General features: G+C 54.2%; 1 protein-coding gene across 6 annotated transcripts in view; it reads right to left on the bottom strand.

Annotated features, from left to right (window-relative positions):
* The window catches only part of Lrp8 (LDL receptor related protein 8), a 70,805-nt gene that overhangs the window by 34,553 nt on the left and 13,565 nt on the right, over nt 1-22,687 (bottom strand). For all 6 annotated transcript variants that reach the window (XM_051171496.1, XM_051171497.1, XM_051171498.1 and 3 more), the window contains exon 3: nt 3,332-3,454. In XM_051171496.1, the coding sequence (XP_051027453.1) occupies nt 3,332-3,454 (123 nt within the window). The remainder of the gene's footprint in view (nt 1-3,331; nt 3,455-22,687) is intronic.

Below are 22,687 nucleotides of genomic sequence, written 5' to 3'. Positions count from 1 at the left end.
CCCGAAGGAGCAGCGTTACACCAGGCTCCTCTACACGGCTTCAGGCACAATGGGTGACCTTGGATCGCCTGTACTTTTTGATCTCTAAGAAGGGGAGCACGGGAGCAGGGGCAAGCAGCGAGGGCTAAGAGAGGAAAAAAAAAAGCCATCCACACGCAGTAAGTAGCACCTAGATCTGTAACTCATTTCCCTTGAAGCAGTCTCTCCTCTTCCTGCCTGCGCCCCTCCCAGCAGATGCCTGAAGGTGGGTCAGAGGCGTCCCCAATCAAGGGAGCTATAATTAGAGCCCAAATGATACCTTCATTAGGCAAACGTTCTGGGTTTTCCATTGTGACTCCGGCTGTACTTGATGAGTACCTGATCCCAGGTCCCTCTGTTTCTCTGTCTCTGTCTGTCTGTCTGTCTGTCTGTCTGTCTCTCTCTCTCTCTCTCTCTGTCTCTCAGTTTCTGTCTCTCTGTCTCTGTCTGTCTGTCTGTCTCTCTCACAGACACACACACACACCTTATAATGTTTTAATGGCGATATTAAATAGCACGAATCTAGTGTCTAGATAGCCTAATAAACTGTTATGTTGGGGGCAGAGATTTTGAAGTCCAAGTACAATGCAATAATAACAACCCCGGCACTTACTCCAATGCCTGTATGTTTTCGCTGGAAGCACACATCCCTTATGAGGCCAGTATCACTATGCCATTTTACAAATGGATAAAGTGAGGCTTGGGAAGGCTAGACAACCAAGCTGAGGTTTCAAGGCAAAGGACCTGACCCAACCGAACCAGACCCCAAGCCTCCTGTACTCCGTCATCGTTCTGTTAGGGATGATGTGCTGTAAATGCTATCCTGGGGCTGGCACCAGTCCAGGAACCCAGTAGGCTATGGAAGTTGCTATGGCAACACCAATTAAATGGACAGCGGGTTGGCTGCTGGGTTTTCATTCAGTTGGGAAGCTGTGAACAAGCCTGCTGCCCCAAATTCTGCTTGGCCTTCAAGGTCCTCTCTGGCTGCTTCTTCCAAGCAGCCCTCCCTAGTCAAAGATCCCGCCCCACATGACCACTGTCTCTGACCAATGGGATAGTTCAGGAAACAGGGATCCCAAACTTTGCATCCCACTGGACAAGGGCAGAAAGAGAGTCTTGGACTACTAAGAATTTAGAACTCTTAAAATGAGGAAATCTTGGGGGCTGGAGAGATGGCTCAGAGGTTAATAGCACTGGCTGCTCTTCCAGAGGTCCTGAGTTCAATTCCCAGCAACCACATGGTGGCTCACAATCATCTATAATGAGATCTGGTGCCCTCTTCTGCTGTGCAGGCATACATGTAGTCAGAATACTATATACATAGTAAATAAATACATATTTTTTAAAAAGTGAGGAAATCTTTGGGGTTCTAGATTGGCACCCATATTTGCGGGTGCAGGGGAGACAAACCCTCACAGGAGTTGCCTGGGATGAACCACGGGGTGGGGAAGAGGGCCTAGTCACTCCTGGGTGCTGTCTTGGCACCCATGAATCTCGGAGCACTTGAGAAGCCTGACTTTTGTCACGTGAGAGACACTTGCCACAAACAAGCTGTGTGTCTGTGAGGCAAGTCTACCAAGATCTTGAGCCCTCTAGTTGCTCAGCTGTTAAGTATGAGGGGACTTGGGAGTCAGGAGGAGTGGGGTCTGAGGGTTCAGCACAGACCATGCGGTAGGAAGGCAGGGACACTGGGAGTCAGGAGGAGTGAGGTCTGAGGGAGAAAGCAGGCAGGATGGGAGAAAGGGGTAGCAAGGGGCGGGGCCTGGGAGCAGGAAGTATGAGCCAGAAGGGAGGAGCCCAAGAGAGTGGAACAGGTAGGTGAACATGGTCCAAAAGGGCAGGGAGGAAGTGACATCACAAAACAAAGCTGCAGAGAGAAGGGAGCACAGCCCTCAGGAAGCAAGACAGCTCCCCCAGCCCTTAACCTATGCCCAGGGCTAAGGCAGAACTGGCAGGGCAGGAAGCCCCAACCCACCCCAGAAACTCGCCAGGAGGCACAAGGACTTTGTCCCTTCTCTGCTGACCATCCACGGCCTCTTGGCTTGGCCAAACCTGGTCCAGTCAGTTTCTTTCTCTGTGGGGGAATCTATCACCCTCACTCGCTCATTTCAGGCTGGCATGAGGATGACAGCCACAGCCAAGTGTGGCAGGGCCGGAGAAAAGCACTGGGCTTCCTTCTGCCTCCAGACCAGTGTGGAGGGGCATTTGGTGGGGTAAGGGGAAAGGATGGAGCCTGCAGTAAAAGTGGGGAGGGCTTGGCAGCTGCCTAGGAAGTGAGGGGCCCTTTGTCTGGGGCAGGGGTCTCTCTTGTTCTCCCTTTCTCTTTCTCTCTTGGAAACTGGTAGCTAGCTCTGTTGCTAGGAAACAAGGAAACCCAGTTATCATCATCAACTGCAGCCTTAGATGGGACTCTGGCCTCCATTGTCCCTGCCTCTACCTCTGGGGCAAATGTTGGCCCCAGAGAGGGCCTTCTGGATCTCCCCCTTTCAGTCCCACCATCCTCCACGTGCTCCTCCCCGCCCGCCCCCGCAGCCTTTTGTCTCAGTCTAGCAGTACTGCAGCTCTGCCTCTGGACCGCTGGGCCCTCCCCTCCTCCCCTCCCCCTCCCCGTCTCCTTTTTAATTTAACAAATGTCACAGAATGACCTGCCAGGTCTAAGTTTGCTTTGAGGATTAGAGCCTAGAAAAGAAATCACGAGAGAGACAAGACCCTGAGGGTGGAAGGCAGTCCTGGAGAGCGCCAGCTACCACGCCACCTCACCCCTGCGTCCTCATGTCATCGTCTAGATGGTCACGAAGGACAGAAAGAGATGCCGCCGGCCCTTGAAGTCCTGGCTGGATGGCCACGGACAAATCACCCCAGCTTGGGAGTTTTTGAGTGCCCCTTTTGAAAATTCAGAAAGTGGGGGTTACCTGCCTCTAGAGGCTGCTGTGAAGATAAAAGGAATGACGCCCATACAAAGAGCTTAGCGAGGTGTGGCACGCCATAAATGATTAGCACGCACCAGCTGCCGTCAGTGCTACTGGAATTACAATTAAGATCCCCAAGAATGAGAGCAGGGGGCCTGGGAGATGAGCCCTGGCTGGCTACAGCTGAGCGGTATTTGGGGGCTGATTCTAGCTCCCGGTGCTGCAGGGAGCTGAGGAGAAAGCCGGGAAACCGGCCCTAACCCTAACTAGACAGACATTTGCTCCCTTACCAGGAGCCTCCTACTCCCCACCGGGCCTGGCACAGAGTATCCATCCTCCGACCATGTCCCCATATCCTGCCAAAGGGGAAGCTGAGGTGGGGGTGGGGGAGGGGCGGGACTCACAGCATGTGGCCTTTGATTCGTCAGATCCATCAGGACACTCCTCCTCGCCATCACACTTCCACCGCTCCTGGATGCAGTGGCCATTGTCACAGGTAAAGTCGCTGTCTGCGCAGGTCCTCTTGGCTGTAGGACAAAGATAAGGAGGAGCATTAGGGGTCTGGGGAGTGCTGGATGCTTTTCTGAGACAGGGGCAGGTGACAAGCGGGGAGCTGGCATGTGCTCGGCCTAAAAAAGGGCACCACCAGCCCTCCCACAGGGTCTGCGAGGCAGGAGCTCAGTCAGGCCCAGCAAGGCTGCCACCATGGCTTCCCACCACACCATCTCTCTTCTCAACTCCTCCTTCAGGAAATTCTCAGCCTCTGTTGATATCCCACCGCACAAGCAGGCCCCTTGGAAGAGCCCCAGGGAGCTCAAGACCATGAACCCTAAACGGAGACGACGGTTTTGTGGCAAAACGAATGAGGGATTTTGTCCTTCAAGTTGTGGCCAAGACGGACCGCCTACTGGTCAAGACACCCACATGGGTCCCCTGTTCTAGAACTCTGTGGGAAGACTCAAGTCCTGCCTTGGGATTTTGGAACCCTGCTGGGCCCCTGCCATCTGTGTGAATTTGAGGACATTACTAACCTTTGAATTCCCTCTTCGTGACTATAAACTGAGAGAACACAAAGGGCTGAAGAAGAGCAAGGGGTCCAGCACACGGCAGGTGCTTGCTGTCACCACAGCTGTTGCCATTTGTCTGGACAGTAATTAGAAGGGAAAGAAATGGGGTGTTGTGTGCACACGCAGGCTGAGGTCTCATGGCTCCGGGGCAGACAGGAAGGGAGAATGTGGACGCCAGGTCCAGGCCCAAACTAATAGCTGCCCTGTGTGCCTAGTTCTGAGAGAAACTGCAGTTTAAGGGTCAGAGTGGAGAAGAATGCCATGTCCCAAGGTTGTCCCCATATTATTTCCCTGTGTTGTCCTGGTGCCTGGCACTGACCATCTCTTCAGACAAGGGCAGAACCAAGCAGCTGTCCTAACAGGGAGCCTGCAGGTGAGCTTGGCTGCCTGCCTGCCCACCCTGGAAAGTGTAGCCTTGGCCTTTGGCTCCTTGCACTCTCTATACATGCCAGGACCTCCAAGGGACATATCAACATCACCTGCATTCCCGCTTCTACAAGCTCTGCCTAGGCTTGGACACTAGATCCCATTATAGACGGTTGTGAACCACCATGTAGTTGCTGGGACTTGAACTCAGAACCTTTGGAACAGCAGCCAGTGCTCTTAACCTGAGCCATCTCTCCAGCTCCATCTGCCTAGGCTTGGACTGAGGGTCCAGCAGTGGGGACAGGAAAAAGGGAGCACTATGCAGGAAGCTAGGAGGCCAGGATGTGCACGTTGGCTATTCTGCTTTGCCATGAACTCTCAAGTAAGACACTTTCCCTTCCAAGCCTTTGGCTTCTTTGTAGGGAAAGGGAAGACACAGTCTTTTGGACGTGGTAGGTAGCCACAGGTCAAGAGGTCCAGAACTGGCAGAGACAGTGTCTTCCTAGCATAAGAGGGTACTTAGGGGGCCCAAGTCCTGGACCTCTCACCGAACAACAGTGGGACCAGAAGTGATGTTCACGGCCACCTGGAGATTGCCCCCCTCTATGGGCTGAAAGGTCTTCCTCCCATTTCTCCCCTCTCTGACTTCCCAGTTGGCCCCACCATGACTACTGTTGGTCCCTAGCTACTGTTAACACCGTCACACTCTGCAAGGCTGTCATCCGAATACCCTCACTCTAGACACTGCTTTCCCATTATAAGCTTGGATGTTACTTCCTCTGGAAGCCTCCCATCACCTCCAGTCTCTGTCAGGGCCATCATCTCTAAATCGTCCTCTACAGCCTGGCAAACTTGGTGTTGATGATAGGGGGCTTCCAGTCGCAGAGGCTCTGTCCTGCTCCTCAGCTTTGCTATTGCGGACAGAGAGAGCCCTCATAGAAAGTAGGTGGGTTCACAGGGCTGGGTTTCAGTACCAGTTTATTTTCTTTCTTTTTCTTTTTTTCTTTTTTGGGTTTTTCGAGACAGGGTTTCTCTGTGCTAGCCTTGGCTGTCCTAGATTCACTTTGTAGACCAGGCTGGCCTCAAACTCACAGCGATCCGCCTGCCTCTGCCTCCCGAGTGCTGGGACTAGAGGCATGCACCACCACACCCGGCTGCCTGCATGTACACCCACAGGCCAGAAGAGGGCACTAGTTCTCATTATAGATGGTTGTGAGCCACCATGTGGTTGCTGGGAATTGAACTCAGGACCTCTAGAAGAGCAGTCAGTGCTCTTAACCTCTGAGGCATCTCTCCAGGCTAAGTTTATTTTCAAAGGCCAGCAATGGGCTGGTTTTGACCTGTGTCCTTAAATCTGATGCCCTCTGCTCTAAGTCATCACTGATCCTGTGGTCTGGGGTGGCTTTTCTAGCTCCTGTCCCTCCACGACAGCGACCATGTCTGATTCCACACAGGACCCAACTCAGGACAGACCCCCAGGAGGACACCATGCCCATGCCTGGCCTCTCTGCTTCTGCACATCCAGGGTAGGGCTCCTTCCCCTTGGTAAGCACATTCCATGGCCTAAGGGTTTTGATTTGTTTTGATTTTTTCCACTTCTTGTGGTCCTCCAGCTGCCTAGCAAGGTTCTGGAAAACCCGACTGGCTTCTTTGACCCCACCCCGTGTCTGCTTTGCTTTTCCATGGCATCCGTCAGGGCATCTCTATCCGAGGAGCTTTCTTCACATCTTCCCAAGATAGATGCCTCCGTCTTCTATTTACCCAGCTCTCTCGGTCTCTGCTGGATGTTTTACTCAGGAAACCCCGGGACAACAGCATGGCATTTCCTCATTTGACATAGGCAGAATCCCAGGCGGAGCTGTGAAGTTATACGCCCGAGCTCACATGCCAGTGAGAGCAGACCTGAACCTGTCAAGTCAGCAGGTTTCGCCAGCACAGTCCTCAAACAGTGGCACATGTGACAGAGAAGCCCCTCAAATAAGTGGAGCAGCCTGTGAGAGCCCCAGTATCCAATAGGCCATTGCCCTGGGGATGCAGAACCCAGGACAGCTAGAACAAAACACTCCAACATACAGGCAAGCCTGCCAAGGAGCAAAACATATTACATAAGGTGATGGGACTGTCACCGGGCACAGGACAACCAGATACCATCCCAGGACCCTTTCTTCCTGGGTATTCTGGAAGTACAAAGGAGAACTTGCTTTCTCCCTGTATGTCAAGCCATTGGGCATGGAAGCCATAGCAATGGCAGCTTCAGGGATGGCTGGCCCACGGCAGACTGTGGGACAGACTATTTCAACACCTTTCACCCAAATCCTAGGTACCCCTCACAGCTACCCTGGCAGTGATGTGCAAAGAGTTGGGTATGTAGGTGTCAGGAGGGGGGGAGGGCCTCAGGGGTCTGTGTGGCAGCTGCCAAAGGTGAATCCCTTCCGGCAAGGCCTGCCACCACCAAGGTATTGGCAAGTGAATAGTAAAGGCTCCTGAAATAGATGTCCCTCAAACCTCAGGGACCTCGCTGCAAGGCAACCACCCAGCACAGAGGTTTCTGCACACCGCTGCCGTGTACCTCGAAGTGTGCTGCAGAAACCTGGCCTGTGATGAGCTGCGCCCTGGGAAACTAAGGTGTCATGGTCACGCTCAGCACAGAGACTCGACTATGCCGCCTTTGAAGGTTGGACTTCTGTAATCACTTGGAAGGAGCTGGCACTGAAGCCTAAGATAAACTCTGGCATGGCCACCTCTTTGCTAGATGACTGAGGGCAAGCCCCTTCTGTCTCTGAACCAGTGGGGATATGGCTTTCCTGTGTAGCACTGCCACAGGACAAAAGCCAAAAAGCTCAGTGAATAAACTCAGCGTCATCGTCAGGCCTCTCCAGTGTAACCGGGCTAGCTCAGCCCTGCCACAGGAAGAGGCCGAGCATTGCAGGCCATGGCAGCCCCTGCTCTTCTGGCCTTGGCTTTGGTTCCCAGGGCAATCCCCCAGCTGGGCTCCAGGCTGTGGTTCCCTGTTTCCAGGGATTTATGTCCCTCTGTGCCAGTCTGCCCCTCGGACAATGCCCACCTCTGTGAATCCCTGTACTCCATGCTGCAGGAGTGATACATAGTCATCCAGGGTCTGCGACATCATAATCTGGTGCCATGGCAACAGATGGACTGCCACAAAGGACTTGGGATTCCACGGGGTGGTGAGGAGGGGCCTACCCCAGGGAAGAGCAGAGGACAGTGGGAAATGCAGGACAAAGGAAGCAGGGAGCTACTGCTGTTTATAGTAGGACCAGAAGCCAAAAAGGGAGCATCAGACAGCAGCTCGTGGTCAAAGGGACTCTGCTGCCACTTGCGGCTGTGTGACTTTATTCAGGATCTACTACTACTCTGAGCCTCACAAGACACGCAAGGCTGCTCTGGAGAACAAATGGGATAAGGAGGGTCCTAGGGACTTGTGAACTGAGAAACAAAAGGGAACATGGTTGAGGAGTATAGAGTCACAGCCCTGGCCCCAGCTAAAAGGAATGTGACACAGGGGTGTCGGTCCAGCCGTCTGGGTGGTTGGTGCTCCTCAGCAGATGGTGGTGCCAGCGGGCCCTTCAGCAGCTCTCAGCCCCTGTGTGATCCCGCGAATGATTACGATCACTCAGCGCTCCCACTCACCACCCCCAGAGGCGTCCTTCCCCAAACAATGCATGTCATCGGCCTGTGGATCCCACGCGCAACACACAACTAACTCCTATGCAGAGATGTGGCTTCAAATAGTCCAGCTGCCAGCTGCTGCTCACGGCCAAGAGAATGTCCCAGCAACGAGTGACAACTCAAGGTCACAGCATGTGCCTGTGGGAGGCTGCACGGTGTGGCCAGGAAGCCTGATAAAGGCCATCGGAGGAAGACTGTGCCCAAAGAGGGAGATGCCTATTGCGAGGATGGGGTGAGGGGATGAAGGGGCATTCTGGAAAGGCCTTACAGGCCTGGACTGGAGGAACCAGAAGAATCTGCGAGGGGCTTGGGGAGCAGCAAGTACCATGGAGCCTGAGGGTGCTACCAGGCTAGCAGCCAACTTGCTCTGCCTCGCATCAAAATGTCCCTTGCAGACCCGGTTTGTTCTTGCTTTCCTTGAGCTCACCTAGGGACCCACTCAATGTCTGGCTAAGCCTAGGACGGCTTATTCAGCAGCCGGTGAGACTCACATCTGTTTGCTTTGGGATATGGTAAGGCTATGCCACATAGACCAATGGCCCCTAGCTGAGGAAGAGAGAGATACAGGCAGAGGAGCCTGGGTGGCCATCTGCCCAGATCTTCGCCCCAACCCCTTTGGACACCATGTCTATTAATTTTCCAAGAAAAGCAAGTCCAGTGAACCATACCCAGGAAACACTGTGTGATGCAAGCTCTCCATCCTGTGAGAAGAGGAGGCCCTTGGGAGGAAAGGTTGGCCATTAGGCACCCAGCAGAGAATGGTACCCAGCCACCTCACTGGGGGCCCCCTCCTACTAGACTCTGAATAACACGTGTTCAAAGGGCAGTCAGCACTGGGGAGAAACAGTCCTCAGATCAGGGGCTGCTTGAGGGAGGGCTCAGTACAGCCACCTGGGCCAGGGAGGTAGATGCCAAGGATGCAGAGTGTCTTCTTTCTGGTCCCCTGAGCTCCAGAGAAGAAGCAGAGCAAGAGACCAATAAGAAAGGTGGAATGGAGCTCAACACTGCAACTGAGTGACCTGGGGTGGTGGGTGGGTGGGTGGGTCCCTGGCCACGAACAGAAAGCTTTCGCCTCAGAACCTGCCCAGACAGACTCACTCAGCAGCTTCTAATCCCCCTCTTAGACCTAGGCCAGCACTGGGTGGCCTGGCTCTGCCTGCAGCCAGCCCTAAGGCAGCTGGGCCGCTTGTACCCTGTTCGGGGGAGATGAAAGGGCTGCTCCCCACACAGTTAGCCTTCTGCGGAGCTCGCCAGGCCCTGGGGTTGCCAAGACGACTGCTGCCAACAGAATGAAGATCCGGGGTGGGGGAAGGGGGGGCGTGCCAGCCCGCCCCTGGCCTACTAACCTGGCAGGCAGATTTAAATGACAGCCCAGGAAGCTACTATTAAACTGTCACCCCAGTCAACAGGACGACAGGCTGGGAGTGCTCTCTAGCTCCAGCAACAACACAGCAGGAGTGAGAGGGGGAGGAGACGGTGGCCTGGAGCAGCCTGCACCACCACCCCCACTCCCAGGAGGCCCTGGCCTGCAGGCTTGTCCACCCACTGCCAGAGACAACCCCCTCAGGCTGTTGGTGGGTCCTGGCATGGAGCTGCCGCTTGGTGCAAGGCCTAACAAATGTTCTTCGCACTTAAGCACAGGAATCTTTTTCCAAGTGAAACCCCAACACGGAAAAAGGAAAACGTAAAAATGGAGTTGTGCTATGGAAATCAGGGCTATAAGGCAGGATCCCATCAGCTGTTTCCCCTCAACAGCCCTGCACAAACCTTCGCGAAACTCTGGGACTCTGAACCCCTCTGGGAGCTACTTTTGGCTCAGCAGCTCTGGGTTCAAATCCTTACCCCTCCCTCCCTGGGCATATGACATTCCCACAGGCCTTGAGTTTATAGATCCCACGGCTCTGATGTTTAAAGCAACTTCCCCGTGTCTTTCTCTAAGCACTAACTGTCTAAGGAGTCCTAATTCTAATGCCATACCCCCTGAGCTGCTATGACATGCTCTCTCTCTCCTCTCCTCTCTCTCCTCTCTCTCTCTCTCTCTCCAAGTCACTGCCAGTCAGAGATGTCAGAAGACAGTGGGTGGCACCGGCTGCATCCCCACAAGGAACTGTTTCCCCGGGTTCAGGCCGCCACATTCTTGGTGGCCCTAGCAGCAGACTGTTCCTAGAGTCCTGACATCAAGTGGCATGTGCAACTCAGGTCCCTGTCTCTGTGCTGCCCAACTGGTTCCAGGGCTTAGCAGGTGACATTCAAGGCATCTGAGCCCTTTCTCCTGCCAGCTGCGGAGAATGAGGAAGACCCCACAGTTGCTAAGGAGGCGAGAGCCAAGTACAGAGACCTCACGGTACGGATCACGTAAGCAAAGTCCTCTTTGCTAGTAAGTGGATAAAAGTTCTCACCTTTTCCCGGGTGTCTCCTCTCCTGCCCAGTTCACTACAGGTACACATTCCATGGAGGGCACATCAGGACTCAAACAAAAACATCCCCAAACACCGAGGTAACAAAATGAGGTATAGAGGGGCTGGGAGGCCAGAGAGAGGCCATGTGGGAGACACTTGCAGGGACACTTGTGGGGGGGTGACGGGGTGGAACTGGGCCTGGAGTGTCAGGGTCATTGGTGACCTGTGGCCGTGGCAGACATCCTTAATGTTACTCCATTAAGACCCAACGAAGAGATGGGTCTTCCTGCCATCCTCAACTGGGGCCCTTTAGAGGAAGGTCACAGCCAGCAGGGTGTGAGCCAAGACATGAGCCCACACCTCTCTCTCTGACCCAGGTCCTTCCTCAGTGTCCTTAGCTTAGGAACTCCCCTGGAGAGTCCCTAGCCCCACATCCCTCACTGGCCAGGAGGCCTCTTCCTTGGGTGTCATTTCCTCATCTGAATCAACCTCTAAGGACTCTTTCCAGCTGATGCTCTGGACCAGTGGCTTCAAGACACACTGAGGCTGTGACCTTTGCTGTGTTCCAAAGTCCTCCAGTAGGGTCACTCAGGGCTTCCCACAACCAGCCCCTCCTCCTTCCAGACCCAGCACATCCCAGTTGCCATCAGACACTCCGACCACGGTCTGGCTGTCACCAAGGGAGGTACAAGCTCTCACTGGGGTATGTGGGACTCCCAGTCGCCACAGGAAAGATGAGCAGCTCTGAGGGACAGGCAACAAAGGCATCTTCCTGTCCCAGTGATTTGTAGATGCAGGCAGTATTGAGCCACTGGCAGCTGGGGGCGGGGCTAGGGTGCACAGGGAGAAGTGGATGGGATGGGACTAGCAGGGGTCTTGGGCCGGTGCCTGGCAAGGTCCCAGACCCAATGTATGCATGCTGTTTGGAGACGTGGGAGCACACCTAGGGAGCACCATCATCTAAGGATTACATCAGCCCCATGCTGGAATATGGACTCCCCACTCAGCACTAGGACTGTAGGTCCCAGCAAAACAGCTAGAAGGATACCCAGGGCAGACTCAAAATAGAAGCTTCCAGAGAGCAGGCGGCGAGGTTGGGAAAGCCCTTTAGATCAGAGGTTCTAGCCCACTGTCCTGCCTAGCGCCAGCTTCACAATTCCCACTGGGCAGAGGGTACTTACCTCCTCTAACCAGAAACCTTTCTCCCTAAGTCCAGAAAAGTCACCTGAAGCCTCTACGAAGTCTGTGGTTCTCCTTAAACTGGGCACAAAGATGAGCAGAGTCCTTAGACTCTGGGGGGGGTGATCTGGGTGGTGACAGACTCCTGGATCCTGCCTATCCCACATCTGTTAGCCAGAAGTAAGGGCCGGGAACAGAGGCATGTATGCCCCAGAGAGGCATGAGGCTCTGCACCAGGAAGCAGATGCCCCATAATGGCTTCTGGGCTCACAGGAATGCTCCCACCTACTGGGCATCTTCCACTCAGTCAGCACTGCGACCCCAGCACTGCCTGGGGGCGACCTCCTGTGGGAGGAGGCCTGTCACTCCATCCCTTACTCCTTTGCCCCCGGGGTTCCTTGGGCTTCTGTAGCCTGGCTTCCTTGGCACTGATTGCCAAGTTTTGTTCTGGGAACTCTGCCTTAAGCCTGCCCAGGGTCCCTCAGCATATTGGCAGAGTGGGGCTAGAATGCAATCTAGAGCCTTCTTTCTGAACTGCAGCAGAGCTGTCTCTACTCCCATCAGGAGGGCTATGGAGGGAAGAACAGGTTCCCAAACGCAAGGGGCCTCCGCAGGCTTGAGGAGGGGCGTGCCAGCGTGCCTGTGTTCATGACACTGGGCGTGTATGGAGGTCTGAGGACAACTTATAAGTTTTTCTTTTCCATGTACCATCTGGATCCAAGGGACTGAACTCAGGTCATTAGGCTTGCTTACTACTGAGTCTTCTTGCTGGCCCCTACTGGCTCATATTCTACAGAGAACAGGGTTAACCTTGGGCTATCTCCAGCCCCAGCCTGCGGGATCCTGGCCGTGCTCTGGGGCCTTTGCCTTCTCTGTGCCTTGATCTAATCAATGGGGTGACAGACTGGACAGATGAGCTCCAAGCTCCCAAACTACGCAGGCCCAGGGCAACGCAGGCAGAAGGAGGTGTGGCTTGGTGCCCAGGTCCTGACTGTCTATGCTGCTTTGGCTGAAGGTATTGGGAGGCAAGTATAAATGAAGCCCCACCCCTCAACCAGGAAGGCATCTTTGCATGTCCTGCGGATCCTTCTCTTCCTCAGAAGACGGTCAAGGGACTATTGAGGGGCTCGGGAATCTACTACGCCGTTTACTGGCCACCTGCTTCCCCCAATCACTCCCAGCCACAGTCAACCAGAGCCTTCTCATCAGAAACCTTGACATGGGCAGCTCCGCACTGGCCCGCCCTCCTCTCTCCCCGGATAGCCTCTTCCTCCATATCACAGCAGCTCAAGCACCAGTATGATGGTGTCCGGCAATGCCCCTACCTGACAGGCCAAAAACCAGTGGATTCCTGGCCTAGACTGCTACCCCCCCTCAGCCTACCCCACCCCATAACCCCCACCCCACCCCACCCCGCCAGCCCTGGCAGTTTGGATAGGCCAGCTCCCAGGAGTGCAGGGGAACCGCTGCCATGCAGTGCCACACAGGACAGGGATCGGCCTGTGTGCTGCACAATTTCCGCCCTGGGAAGATCAAGGGAAGGGCCTCTATCACACAGGATCGGGTTGGGAAAGTCATCCTAGAGGCTCAGCACATGCTGATACAAGGCTCACCCACCTTCCCCAGCCGGGATCAGGGGGCTGCACACCCTCACCAGTCCAGTGCAGTGGATAAGCTCTACGGGGTCTGGGGAGGTCCATAAAGCCAGGCCTGGCTGAGGCAGTCCCGAGCACTACTCCAGGTTGCCCCTGGCTTCTGGAGGCTTCTCTGGACAAGTCCCCTCCAGCAGTTCAGTCTCCTCCTCCAATAGTCATCAGAGGAGAAAAGAGGCAGTTTGTCCATGAGCCCAATTCAAGGGCTTGCTCCAAGTGCCTATAGGTGGCAGTAAAAGGGACAGATGGGAGTTTTTCAGCTGTGGGGCCAGCATGGCAGCACCAATTTCCGGATGGAAGGGCAGGTGTTTGTTAGGGTGGCAAGGTCGGCTGAGTCCAGGGTTCAGGTAGGTACCCAAGGGATGAAACAATGGGCCCCAAAGGCAGGGACAACCGAGGAGCTTAGTGGGGAACAGTAGGGGAGCTGTTTAGAGGACACAAGAGGTGAGTGGAAAACTCTACAGAGCTCAAATGGTCCTACGCTGTGTACAGCAAGCTGAAGTAAGAAGGACCCCAGAGGAATGAACAGCCACAACCCAGCGTGCACAAGGACAAGGGGCTGGATTAGAGGCAAGGATGGTAGGCTGGGCATGACGGCATATACCCTTAGTCACAGCCCTCAGGAGACAGAGGTGGGTGGATCTCAAGGCCAGCCAGGGGTACATAGGACATCTCTGTCCCATCTCTATCCCCGCCCCCACCCCCACCCCCAGTGAAGCAGTTTTAGGACATGGACACTGCAAACAAGCTGCAGTGGCAGAGAGGAAGGGGTCGGGGGCGGGGGGGGGGGAGGCTGCCTGAAGAGGGACTTCAGTTGGACCTTAGAGAAAAGGGACAGAGCTCTCCCTCTCACTGAGGTCCTACACGCTGGCTAAGCCAGGTCTCCCGCGTCTAGGGAGACTCTTCAGCCACCGCTGTGCGGGCCACAATGACCGACAAGGCCCCGGGAGGAAGCTGTACAATGGTAGATGAGCTTATCAACACAGGGCTAACATTTTGGGATGGAGAGACTTCGAGGAGACATGGATATTGGAGTCACGTAGCAGGACTGCATCGTCCCGCCAAGGCTTTTCACCACTGACGCGTTCCTGCTGGGACTTGAGAGGGAGCTGGGCTGCCTCACTTCTGGAATGGCTGAGGGCTCGGCTGGACAAGATGCCATGCAGCTCAGGTCCCATGAAGTACTAGACAGAAACCAGGTTACATAGGGCCCTTATAGGCAGGCAGGATAAAATGCTGGCCCAATTCTTTACTTTATGGGCAGGGAAGCTGGGGCCAACCTGAGATGACATTTCCAAGGTATGTCTTGGGAGGCAGAGGCAGGCAGATGGCTGTAAGTTCGAGGCCAGCCTGGTCTACAAAGCGAGTCCAGGACAGCCAAGATAACATAGAGAAACCCTGTCTTGAAAAAAACAAAACAAAACAAAACAAAACAAAAATTTAGCAAGACCCAACATGACAAAACTAAGTGCAACCCAAGGGAGTGTCGGGATTGAGAAAGAGCCTCCTGTGCAAGCAAGAGGACCTGACTCTGGGCACCTAGCACTCACATTAAAAAAGAAAAAGAGCCAGGCAGAACTCTGTGAGGGGTTACGGGGTTAAGGGTGGAACCCTAGAGCTCACCAGCCAGCAGTCTAGCCAAACAGTGAGCTCTGGGTTCAGTGACATTCAGCAGAAACTCTGTATGACAACGTGCCCCCCCACCCCCTCCAGAATCACAAAAGAGCCACAGAACCACAGATTCAACTCTTCATATCCCAAAGTAAAAATCTTAAGAGTCTCAAGACACAAAATTAGACTCCTCAGGCCCACTGGGCCAGCATGTGGGGGCACTAGGCACAGAAGCTTCCCAGAGACTCTCACAGGCAATGGCTCGGGAACCCCAGAAACTCTTGTCACGGGATCTACCGCAGGTGCCAGAAGCAGCAGGCGCCGCCGCCCCTCCCCCACCCCGGGCACAGGAATCCCGTTCCCACCACCACTGACATATGGCCGGTCTGTGCAGGCAAGGGGGCTGACTGCTGTCCCCCCTGAACAGGGAGGGAAATAAGTTCTCAACGGGAGACCCCCACTTTGTACAAATGGATTCTTCACCCTCCTTGTTCTTTGGCTCTGGTCAGAAAGATTCTCGGGGAAGTGGCAAGGAGCCAAGAGCTGCCACGAAATGACTTTAACCAGCAGACAGGCTGGTAATAGGTTTCGGTGGAAAAAAGGCAGGAGCAGGCGATTCATTCCAACTTGCCATGCGATAAAGAAAATTAAGGCATAATACTGAGGAGGCAGTGGCGCTGTTAACCTGTGTGGAATACCAATTACCTCAAGCTTCTCAAAACGGCTAGAAATAAAAAAGAACCCCCCCCCCCCCAAAGAGTGTGATTGCCGCCCAAGGCTCATCTGGATTACACTGTTTGTTTGCCCTGGCACCCTAATGATGGGAGTGAGGGAAAATTCCCCGTTACCTGGGAGACAGCTATGCCAAAATTGGCTGGGGGAGGGGGCACGGATTGGGGGAGGGGACAAGCCCATGCACTGCCACTGGTCTGCTTGGCAAAGTGTTCAGGGTAGATGATCCCCAGGTTCACTCCAGGAGGGCTGGGTGCAGAGGCTGCTAGGACCTCCCCTTGTCGTGCCTCCTGTGGCACCTGTGGCACCTTCAGTCCCAGGTACAGGATCCCAGAGGACCAGCTTCATTCACCCTACTCAGCAGGAGAGTCTCAGGTCTCTACTGAAGCCAAAGAACCAGGAGGGGAGGAAGGGTGCTTACTGTATGCCAGCCACCTGCCAGGTACTGATGATCTCTGAAGTTAAGGGGGAGATTTCTGGGGGACCTTGTCTCAGAGCACTGGCCCCAGGGAGACGCCAGCCAGGGAGCAAGCAAGCAGAGGCAGAATTGGTGGCCAGGGGCTACAGCATAGGGCTCAGCAAGACACCAGCCGGGGAAGGGAGCAGAGGCGAAGAGAAAGGCCAGCCGCCCAGCACAGCCTCCCTTGCTCACAGGCCCCTGGCCTACACCACAGCCCCTCTACCTCTCCTGTTGCCCAGGAAAATGGCCCCGCTGTGGCTTGCACGGAGGTGAAGCTGCCTACCCTGCGAGCACTGCCTGTCTCTCCAGAACAAATTCATCCCCTTTGGTCTTCCCTTCAAGTGGCCAGTTCCTCCTGGCACGGAAGCTTGAGAGTCTAAGTCTACTGCCTGCTGTGGTCTTCCTCCTGCCAGGAGCAGGTTAAGGGAGCCAGGACTTGCCTCTCACTGGCTGTGTGACCTCATGCAGGTTACTTGGCCCTGACTATGGAGTGACAGCCACCAAATTCATTGCTCCTGGAGGTGTACAGAGCCTCCTGCATATAGGCTTTCTTAATTTTGTGCTGAGAAATGAACCTAAGGCCTCATGCAAGCTAGGGAAGTGCTGATCTATCATCTATCTATCTATCTAGATATCTATCTATCTATCTGTCTAGTCTTTTTTTTTTTATTTTTTTGAGACACTGTAGCAGATCACTTTGTTGCTCAGGCTGGCCTTAAACTCACTGTGTAGCCAAAGATAACCTTGAGCTTCTGATCCTGCTCTCTCCACTCTCATGCCTGATGTATGCAGTGCTGGGGATAGAACCACGGGCCTCGTGCATGCTAGGCAAGCGCTCTCCTAACTGAGCTACCTCTCCAGTCCTTCCTTAGTTCTTACAACTATCCTGAGGTTCAGAGAGGGACAAGATCAGCCTAGATCACACAGCAAATGTGTAGACCTACTAGGTCCCGTGTTCTCCAGCTGCTCAAGGCTCCTCCTCTATGGAATGAGAAGACAGGAGCTGCAGTAGGAGTTCAGAATGTGATCCTGGTCAGTCCTGAAAATAAGAGTGGTACTCTTTCAGGAACTTCTCCGAGCCACCATGGAAATCTAACAGTATAAAAGATGCTTAAGGCACAAATTGCTAGCCAAGGCAAGAGCCTAGTGGAGCAGAAAAATACCACAGGGAGTCTGGGGACTGGGCTCCAGTCCTGTCCCTCCACCCTGGCTCTGTGCTTGGACAGGCCTGGGTTTCCCCATCTGTCAAACAAAGCACAAGGATTCCTGCCCCCTTCCCAATGCCCGTGTCTACCTGCCAACCCTGTCTCCATCTTGCCTTCTGCCCAGACAGTCTGTGACTACCACCTCTGCCAGGAAGGCTCAAGAGACCCACTGGGCATATAGCCCAGCCTGTCTCACTTTGCTCACAAGCCAGGCCTGAGCCTGGACCACACACCAGGAAGTATGTTAAAATGGACATGCAGGCCCTCAGGCATAGCAAATGGTGGGCACACATGCAGAAAAGCATGCGTGCACAGAGATACACTCAGCCACTTATACACTCATATGTGCCCCACATACCAAGCATACTGAGACACACATGCCACACTGTGCACATGCTGCAGCACACAGGCCACATACCCACACACGCACAGGTGGCTTCCTATGATGCTCACACACTGCAGAAAAATATGCAGAGATTTGCCTGCCTCTCCTGTGACAGCCAGATGGTAGGTTTCTCCCACCGGGCTACCATTTAATGCTCTAATTAATTAAAAAAAAATCCTAGGTACCCAAGGCCTGGATTTGTTCCAAATGTCTCAGGCATGGCCTAGCCAGAGGCCAAGGAAGACGGCAGGATTTAGAGAGAGAGAGAGAGGGGACACATTGCACCTCACAGAGGCCCCACCCATCACCTTGCTAACAAGGGGGCAGGGGCCATCTGCCCCTACAACTCAGGATGGGCAAAGACTACACTGTGGCATTCCTTTATTTTCATCTGTCCATGGGGAGCTTTGTTCCTGCTGGGGAGCGGGAGGGGGCAGGTCCCTCAAACTGCACTGCACTGGGGTGGACTGGAGGCTTACAGCTGTCTTTGCCGAGCCCTAGTGTGTACAGAGCCTGTGCACTTCTGTGGGAGGACTCTGAAGAGGATGTGTTCGTGCACAGCAGTCTGCTGTTAGACAGGAGTGAGGCAGAGCTGAGGGACCAGGCAGAAGGGCCGCTAAGCTCCCTACCCTGAGCTTCTGCACTCCAGTGAGGCAGTCACCTGGAAACAGTTAGCTGACCTAAGTCTTCCAGGGAGCCAACCCCTCACCCTCTCTATCCCCACCACCCCTGCCAGGCCATGAGGATGGGGGAGGGTGCAGGCGAGGGAGGACTGAGCATCATCATCCACCCTCCAGGCCTTTCCCACCGTGGTCTTTGCTTCTGAATGTTTTGGAAACTTAACCGCCTCAGTTATGAGCAATCGGCTGTCAGGAGCCCTGCGTAAGCACAGAGGCTGGATAACAAGGCTTAATTAACATTAATATTGTGACAGACCTCAACCTAAGGTGGTGGTGGGGAGGACACCCCATATCCTGTACCCAAGCCCCGGCCTGCTCTCTCCTGCTCACGTGGGAGGTGAGAGGCTCAGCAGGGGCTCTCAGAGATACCGATGGACAAAAGGAGACTGTCTCTAACATAGGATTAGGGGCAGAGGGTTGGGGTCTTGAAGTCTGAGTCAGTGCAGGATGCCAGAAGCCTCGATCCCAGCCTCCACCCCTTCATAGGCCACGTGACCTTAGGTGAGTTTCCCCCACCTTTTGCTGCCTCACAGAGTAAGGCCACTAAGTAGCCACTGTACATTGTGCCCATCAGTTCACAGTCCTCCAAGGTGGGGAAATCACCAAGCCCTGACTGTGCAGCCAGGACATCCTGACCTTATGAGGGAAGGTGAGCCACTCAACTCTCATGCTGTGTGACTGTGGTAGAGTGGGCCACAGTGTGGGTGGAAGGAGGGGCCTCAGCCTTCCATTACACTCATTGAAAGGAGTCCCCTGAAGAGTCTAAAGAGCCAAAGTTTGCAGGGGGAAAGGTTAGGCCCTGGGGGTTACCCTGGGTTGTGCCCAGGCATGACAACAGTGTGGAATGACTTGGTAATGGAAGATAATGGAAGGTAAAGGAAGGAAAAATGTACTCTTGGACAGTGAACGGGCATCCAACGAAAGTGGGCTTTCAGCCACTGAGGCTTAACGGAGCTTTCTCATCGCCCCGAGTACCCAGCCAGTGTGAGTCAGGCTCTGGGGAAAGAGACAACAGTGGTGGGAATCCAGGGAAAAGCACATCCCTTGCTCTCAAGACTGACACCATCATCTTCCATTCCCCGTGGCTGGCCCCAGGACGCCAGCAGAGACCTGGCATGAAGCAGACACACTGTAATTTATCATTAATGACTGCCATTATTAATATTAATGAGAAGATGCCCGGGCCCAAGAAAGAGGCCCAGGGCCTTAGTCCTGCATTACATCCTGGGTTACTCTAAGCAAATCACCTGTCAGTTTAAGGGCTTTGGGGACCACACATTGGCTCCCAGAAACAGGAGGGGCCCTGGGCCCTCAGTCCTCATTTCCTGGTGAGAAACTACCCAGCTGGAACTTGGTGCCAAAGACCTGTCCAGGCACAGGATGGAGTATAAACAGCTTCTACTCCAGAAAAGCGCTGGGAACTCTTATTAGACTAGTGGCCCTCAACAAGCCCCAGCACACACAGTCCCTGCTCCACGACCCAACACAAGGTGGGGGCTCAGTAGAGACCACTGCCAACAACCTGGAGACCCAACATGGGGACCCAATCCTGCCAGGGGTCACTAAGAAACTGGGCAGACTCACGGGAGCCCCTGGATTCACAGAGATGGTCTGAGTAAGCAAAGCCAGAGGCCCTGTGGAAGGTTGGGACCCCTGAGGCCTCAGGACCAACAAAAAGAGCTGCACCGTGAGGGAGTGTGGCTCTATGTCAGAAGCTATGCAAGCAAAGAATCCATCCATCCACTCATCCAAGTAACAAGTGTCCACTGGACCCTGTATGGCCATTAGGGGGTTGGGAGAGAGCCATTCGGAGATATTATTTATTTATTTATTTATTTTGTTTTTCGACATAGGGTTTCTATGTTGACATGTGTAGCCATAAGTGTCCTGGCACTTGCTCTGTAGACCAGGCTGGCCTTGAACTCACAGAGATCCACCTGCCTCTGCCTTCCCGAGTGCTGGGATTAAAGGTGTGCGCCACCACCACCCAGCTGAGAGAGCCATTCTTGCCTGTTGAAACCACCCTAAAGAAACAAGACACACCAAAGGGACCAGGTCAACCCCAAGTCAGGACTGCCCACTTCTGCAAATGTCTCAGGGCCTAGAAGAAATGCAAGGGGCTTCCAGCCATGAAGGCAGCTTAATAAAACCCAGAATAGCACACCAAGGTATTGAGTTCTGGCCCAGAAGGCATTCTGCTTGAGCCCCCCCCCCAAATGCTCTGTGATCCAAAGGCCTCCCGTCTCCAGGCCCTTCCTTGACCACAGCTCAATGCCAGCCCCTAGAGCCCTCTGGCTACCCCCAACATCCAGCAAAAGAGAGCAACATTTGTCCTCGGTGGGTAGGGGCAAGAGCACAGCCAGTCGAGGCAGGTGGCAGGCTCACCCCTTGCCCACTTTCCTGCCCCACAACATCCACCCGTAACCCACCCCTAAGTTCCTGGGGAGCCAGCTCTGAGGAGGCCAGGCAGCCAGACCACCAGCTGCTTCTCCTCCCTACACAAACCATGGACACAAAGCACCCTCCCCCGGCTCTGCCCGCCTGCGGTGACAGCCTCTTGGCACCAGCTCTCCCCTCTCTCCATCTGTCAGGAATCGATGCAGACAAACTGTGAGAACCAAAGAGGAAGTAGCAATGGTGTATGGACCTCCTCCCCTCTCCCTGCCTTCCCAGCACTCTCTTCCCCTCTCCATTCCTCCTGTATCTCCCCCTCCTCTTCCATCTGTCTCCATGGTCCCTACAGATGAGGACAGTGACAGAGTGGACCTGCAGAGAGGACGAGGACAGGCTACCCAGCAATGCCCCTGACAGCCACTGTGACCATAGCATGGCCACCCTCTTGTCTTCCTTTCTCTCTAGCCATCAAGGGATGATGAGATTGCAAGCTCAGTGTTCCTATCTGTAAAATGGGTACAGCACACCTCCCAAGGGCTATCATGGGCTTCAAGACCACACATGGAAAGGGCTTGGCCCACTGTGAAGCCTTGTAAGATACAGATAGCCAGTGTCTTTGACATTGTCTAGGGTTTCAATGCTGCCTTCCTCTGGGAGTCATGAGGCCACAGCAGGACTTGGTGGATAAGTGTTCTGCAGAGTACCAATAGCAACAGAATCACTGGTGGACCCATCAGGAATACACAGTCTCCTCAGAATTGCTCAGCAAGAGCTGAGCAGAGTGAGAGTAGGGAAACCAAAACGCCATTACAGGCTGTGCTGGAGGCAGAGTCTGTATCAGTGGCCGGGAGTTCTGGTCCTCTACACAGCACTCAGGATGCCCAGACATACCTAACCTCCCACTAGGCTCTACTTCCCTCTGCATTCTCCAAACTGTGGAGTAGAGAGCAGCATTTCTGTTTTCAAGTGAGCCATGCCCAGCTGCCTTCCCAGGGAAGCCCTGCTGCAGAGCTCGGGGACGAGAAGCAGCAGCCGGGGCTTGTGGGGGTGCAGGAGGGCTGGCTCAGTGTCCAGGGACTGAGGGCTTTCTGAGATGTGAGACTGCTATTTTTAACCCGGAGGCAGTTCTGAGCGGATCAGAACCGAGTGAGTCACCCTTGTGTGGGGTATCACTTGGCAATGACAAGCAACAAGCAAACATAATTTTCACCAGAAAAGCGAGCCGCCTGCTGGCCCCACCTGTGAGAGTCCCTGTGGAGAGGATGCTCTGGTCTGACCCCAGGGACAGCATGCTGGGGGGGGGGGGGAGTGTCACGGATCCTCCCACTCCTCCACAGCGGCAGAAGCTGAAGCTTGCGGGGGAGGGGGTAACATTGAAACAGAGGCCAGTGATCCTGGGGAAGGGCCCTTGGCACGTAACCCAACTCAGGGAATATTAGAGGGAGGAGCGTGGGGCTCTAGGCTCCTCCATACTTCTATGGGACTCTCAGAAACCCTACGCCCAACCCCAGGTGCCAAGGAAGCAGACATACTACAAGAGGTAGGCACTAGGCATATGCAAGGCCTAGGGTCACCCTCTACTTACACTAATGTCCCTTCCACCACAGGCATTCCCCTGCCTCCACCCCTGGGGCACATATACATGCAGAACCATAGACTCTTTTTTTAAAAGATTTATTTATTGTATATGAGTGCTTTATCTGCAGAAGAGGGCATCAGATAACATTATAGATGGTTGTGAGCCACCATGTGGTTGCTGGGAATTGAACTCAGGACCTCTGGAAGAGCAGGCTGTGCCCTTAACCACTGAGCCATTTCTCCAGCCCTGAACCATAGACTCTTATTAGACCATCACAGTATAGAGTGACAAGGACAGAAATGGAGGGAAACATGGGAGGCGAAAAGTGTGTCAGAAGAGTGCCCCGGAAACGGTGGCCTCA

This window comes from Acomys russatus, chromosome 29, assembly GCF_903995435.1.
Source record: "Acomys russatus chromosome 29, mAcoRus1.1, whole genome shotgun sequence".
Lineage (NCBI taxonomy): Eukaryota > Metazoa > Chordata > Mammalia > Rodentia > Muridae > Acomys > Acomys russatus.
The sequence above is the reverse complement of the archived record's forward strand: the minus strand, read 5'-3'. Positions and strand labels throughout refer to the sequence as shown.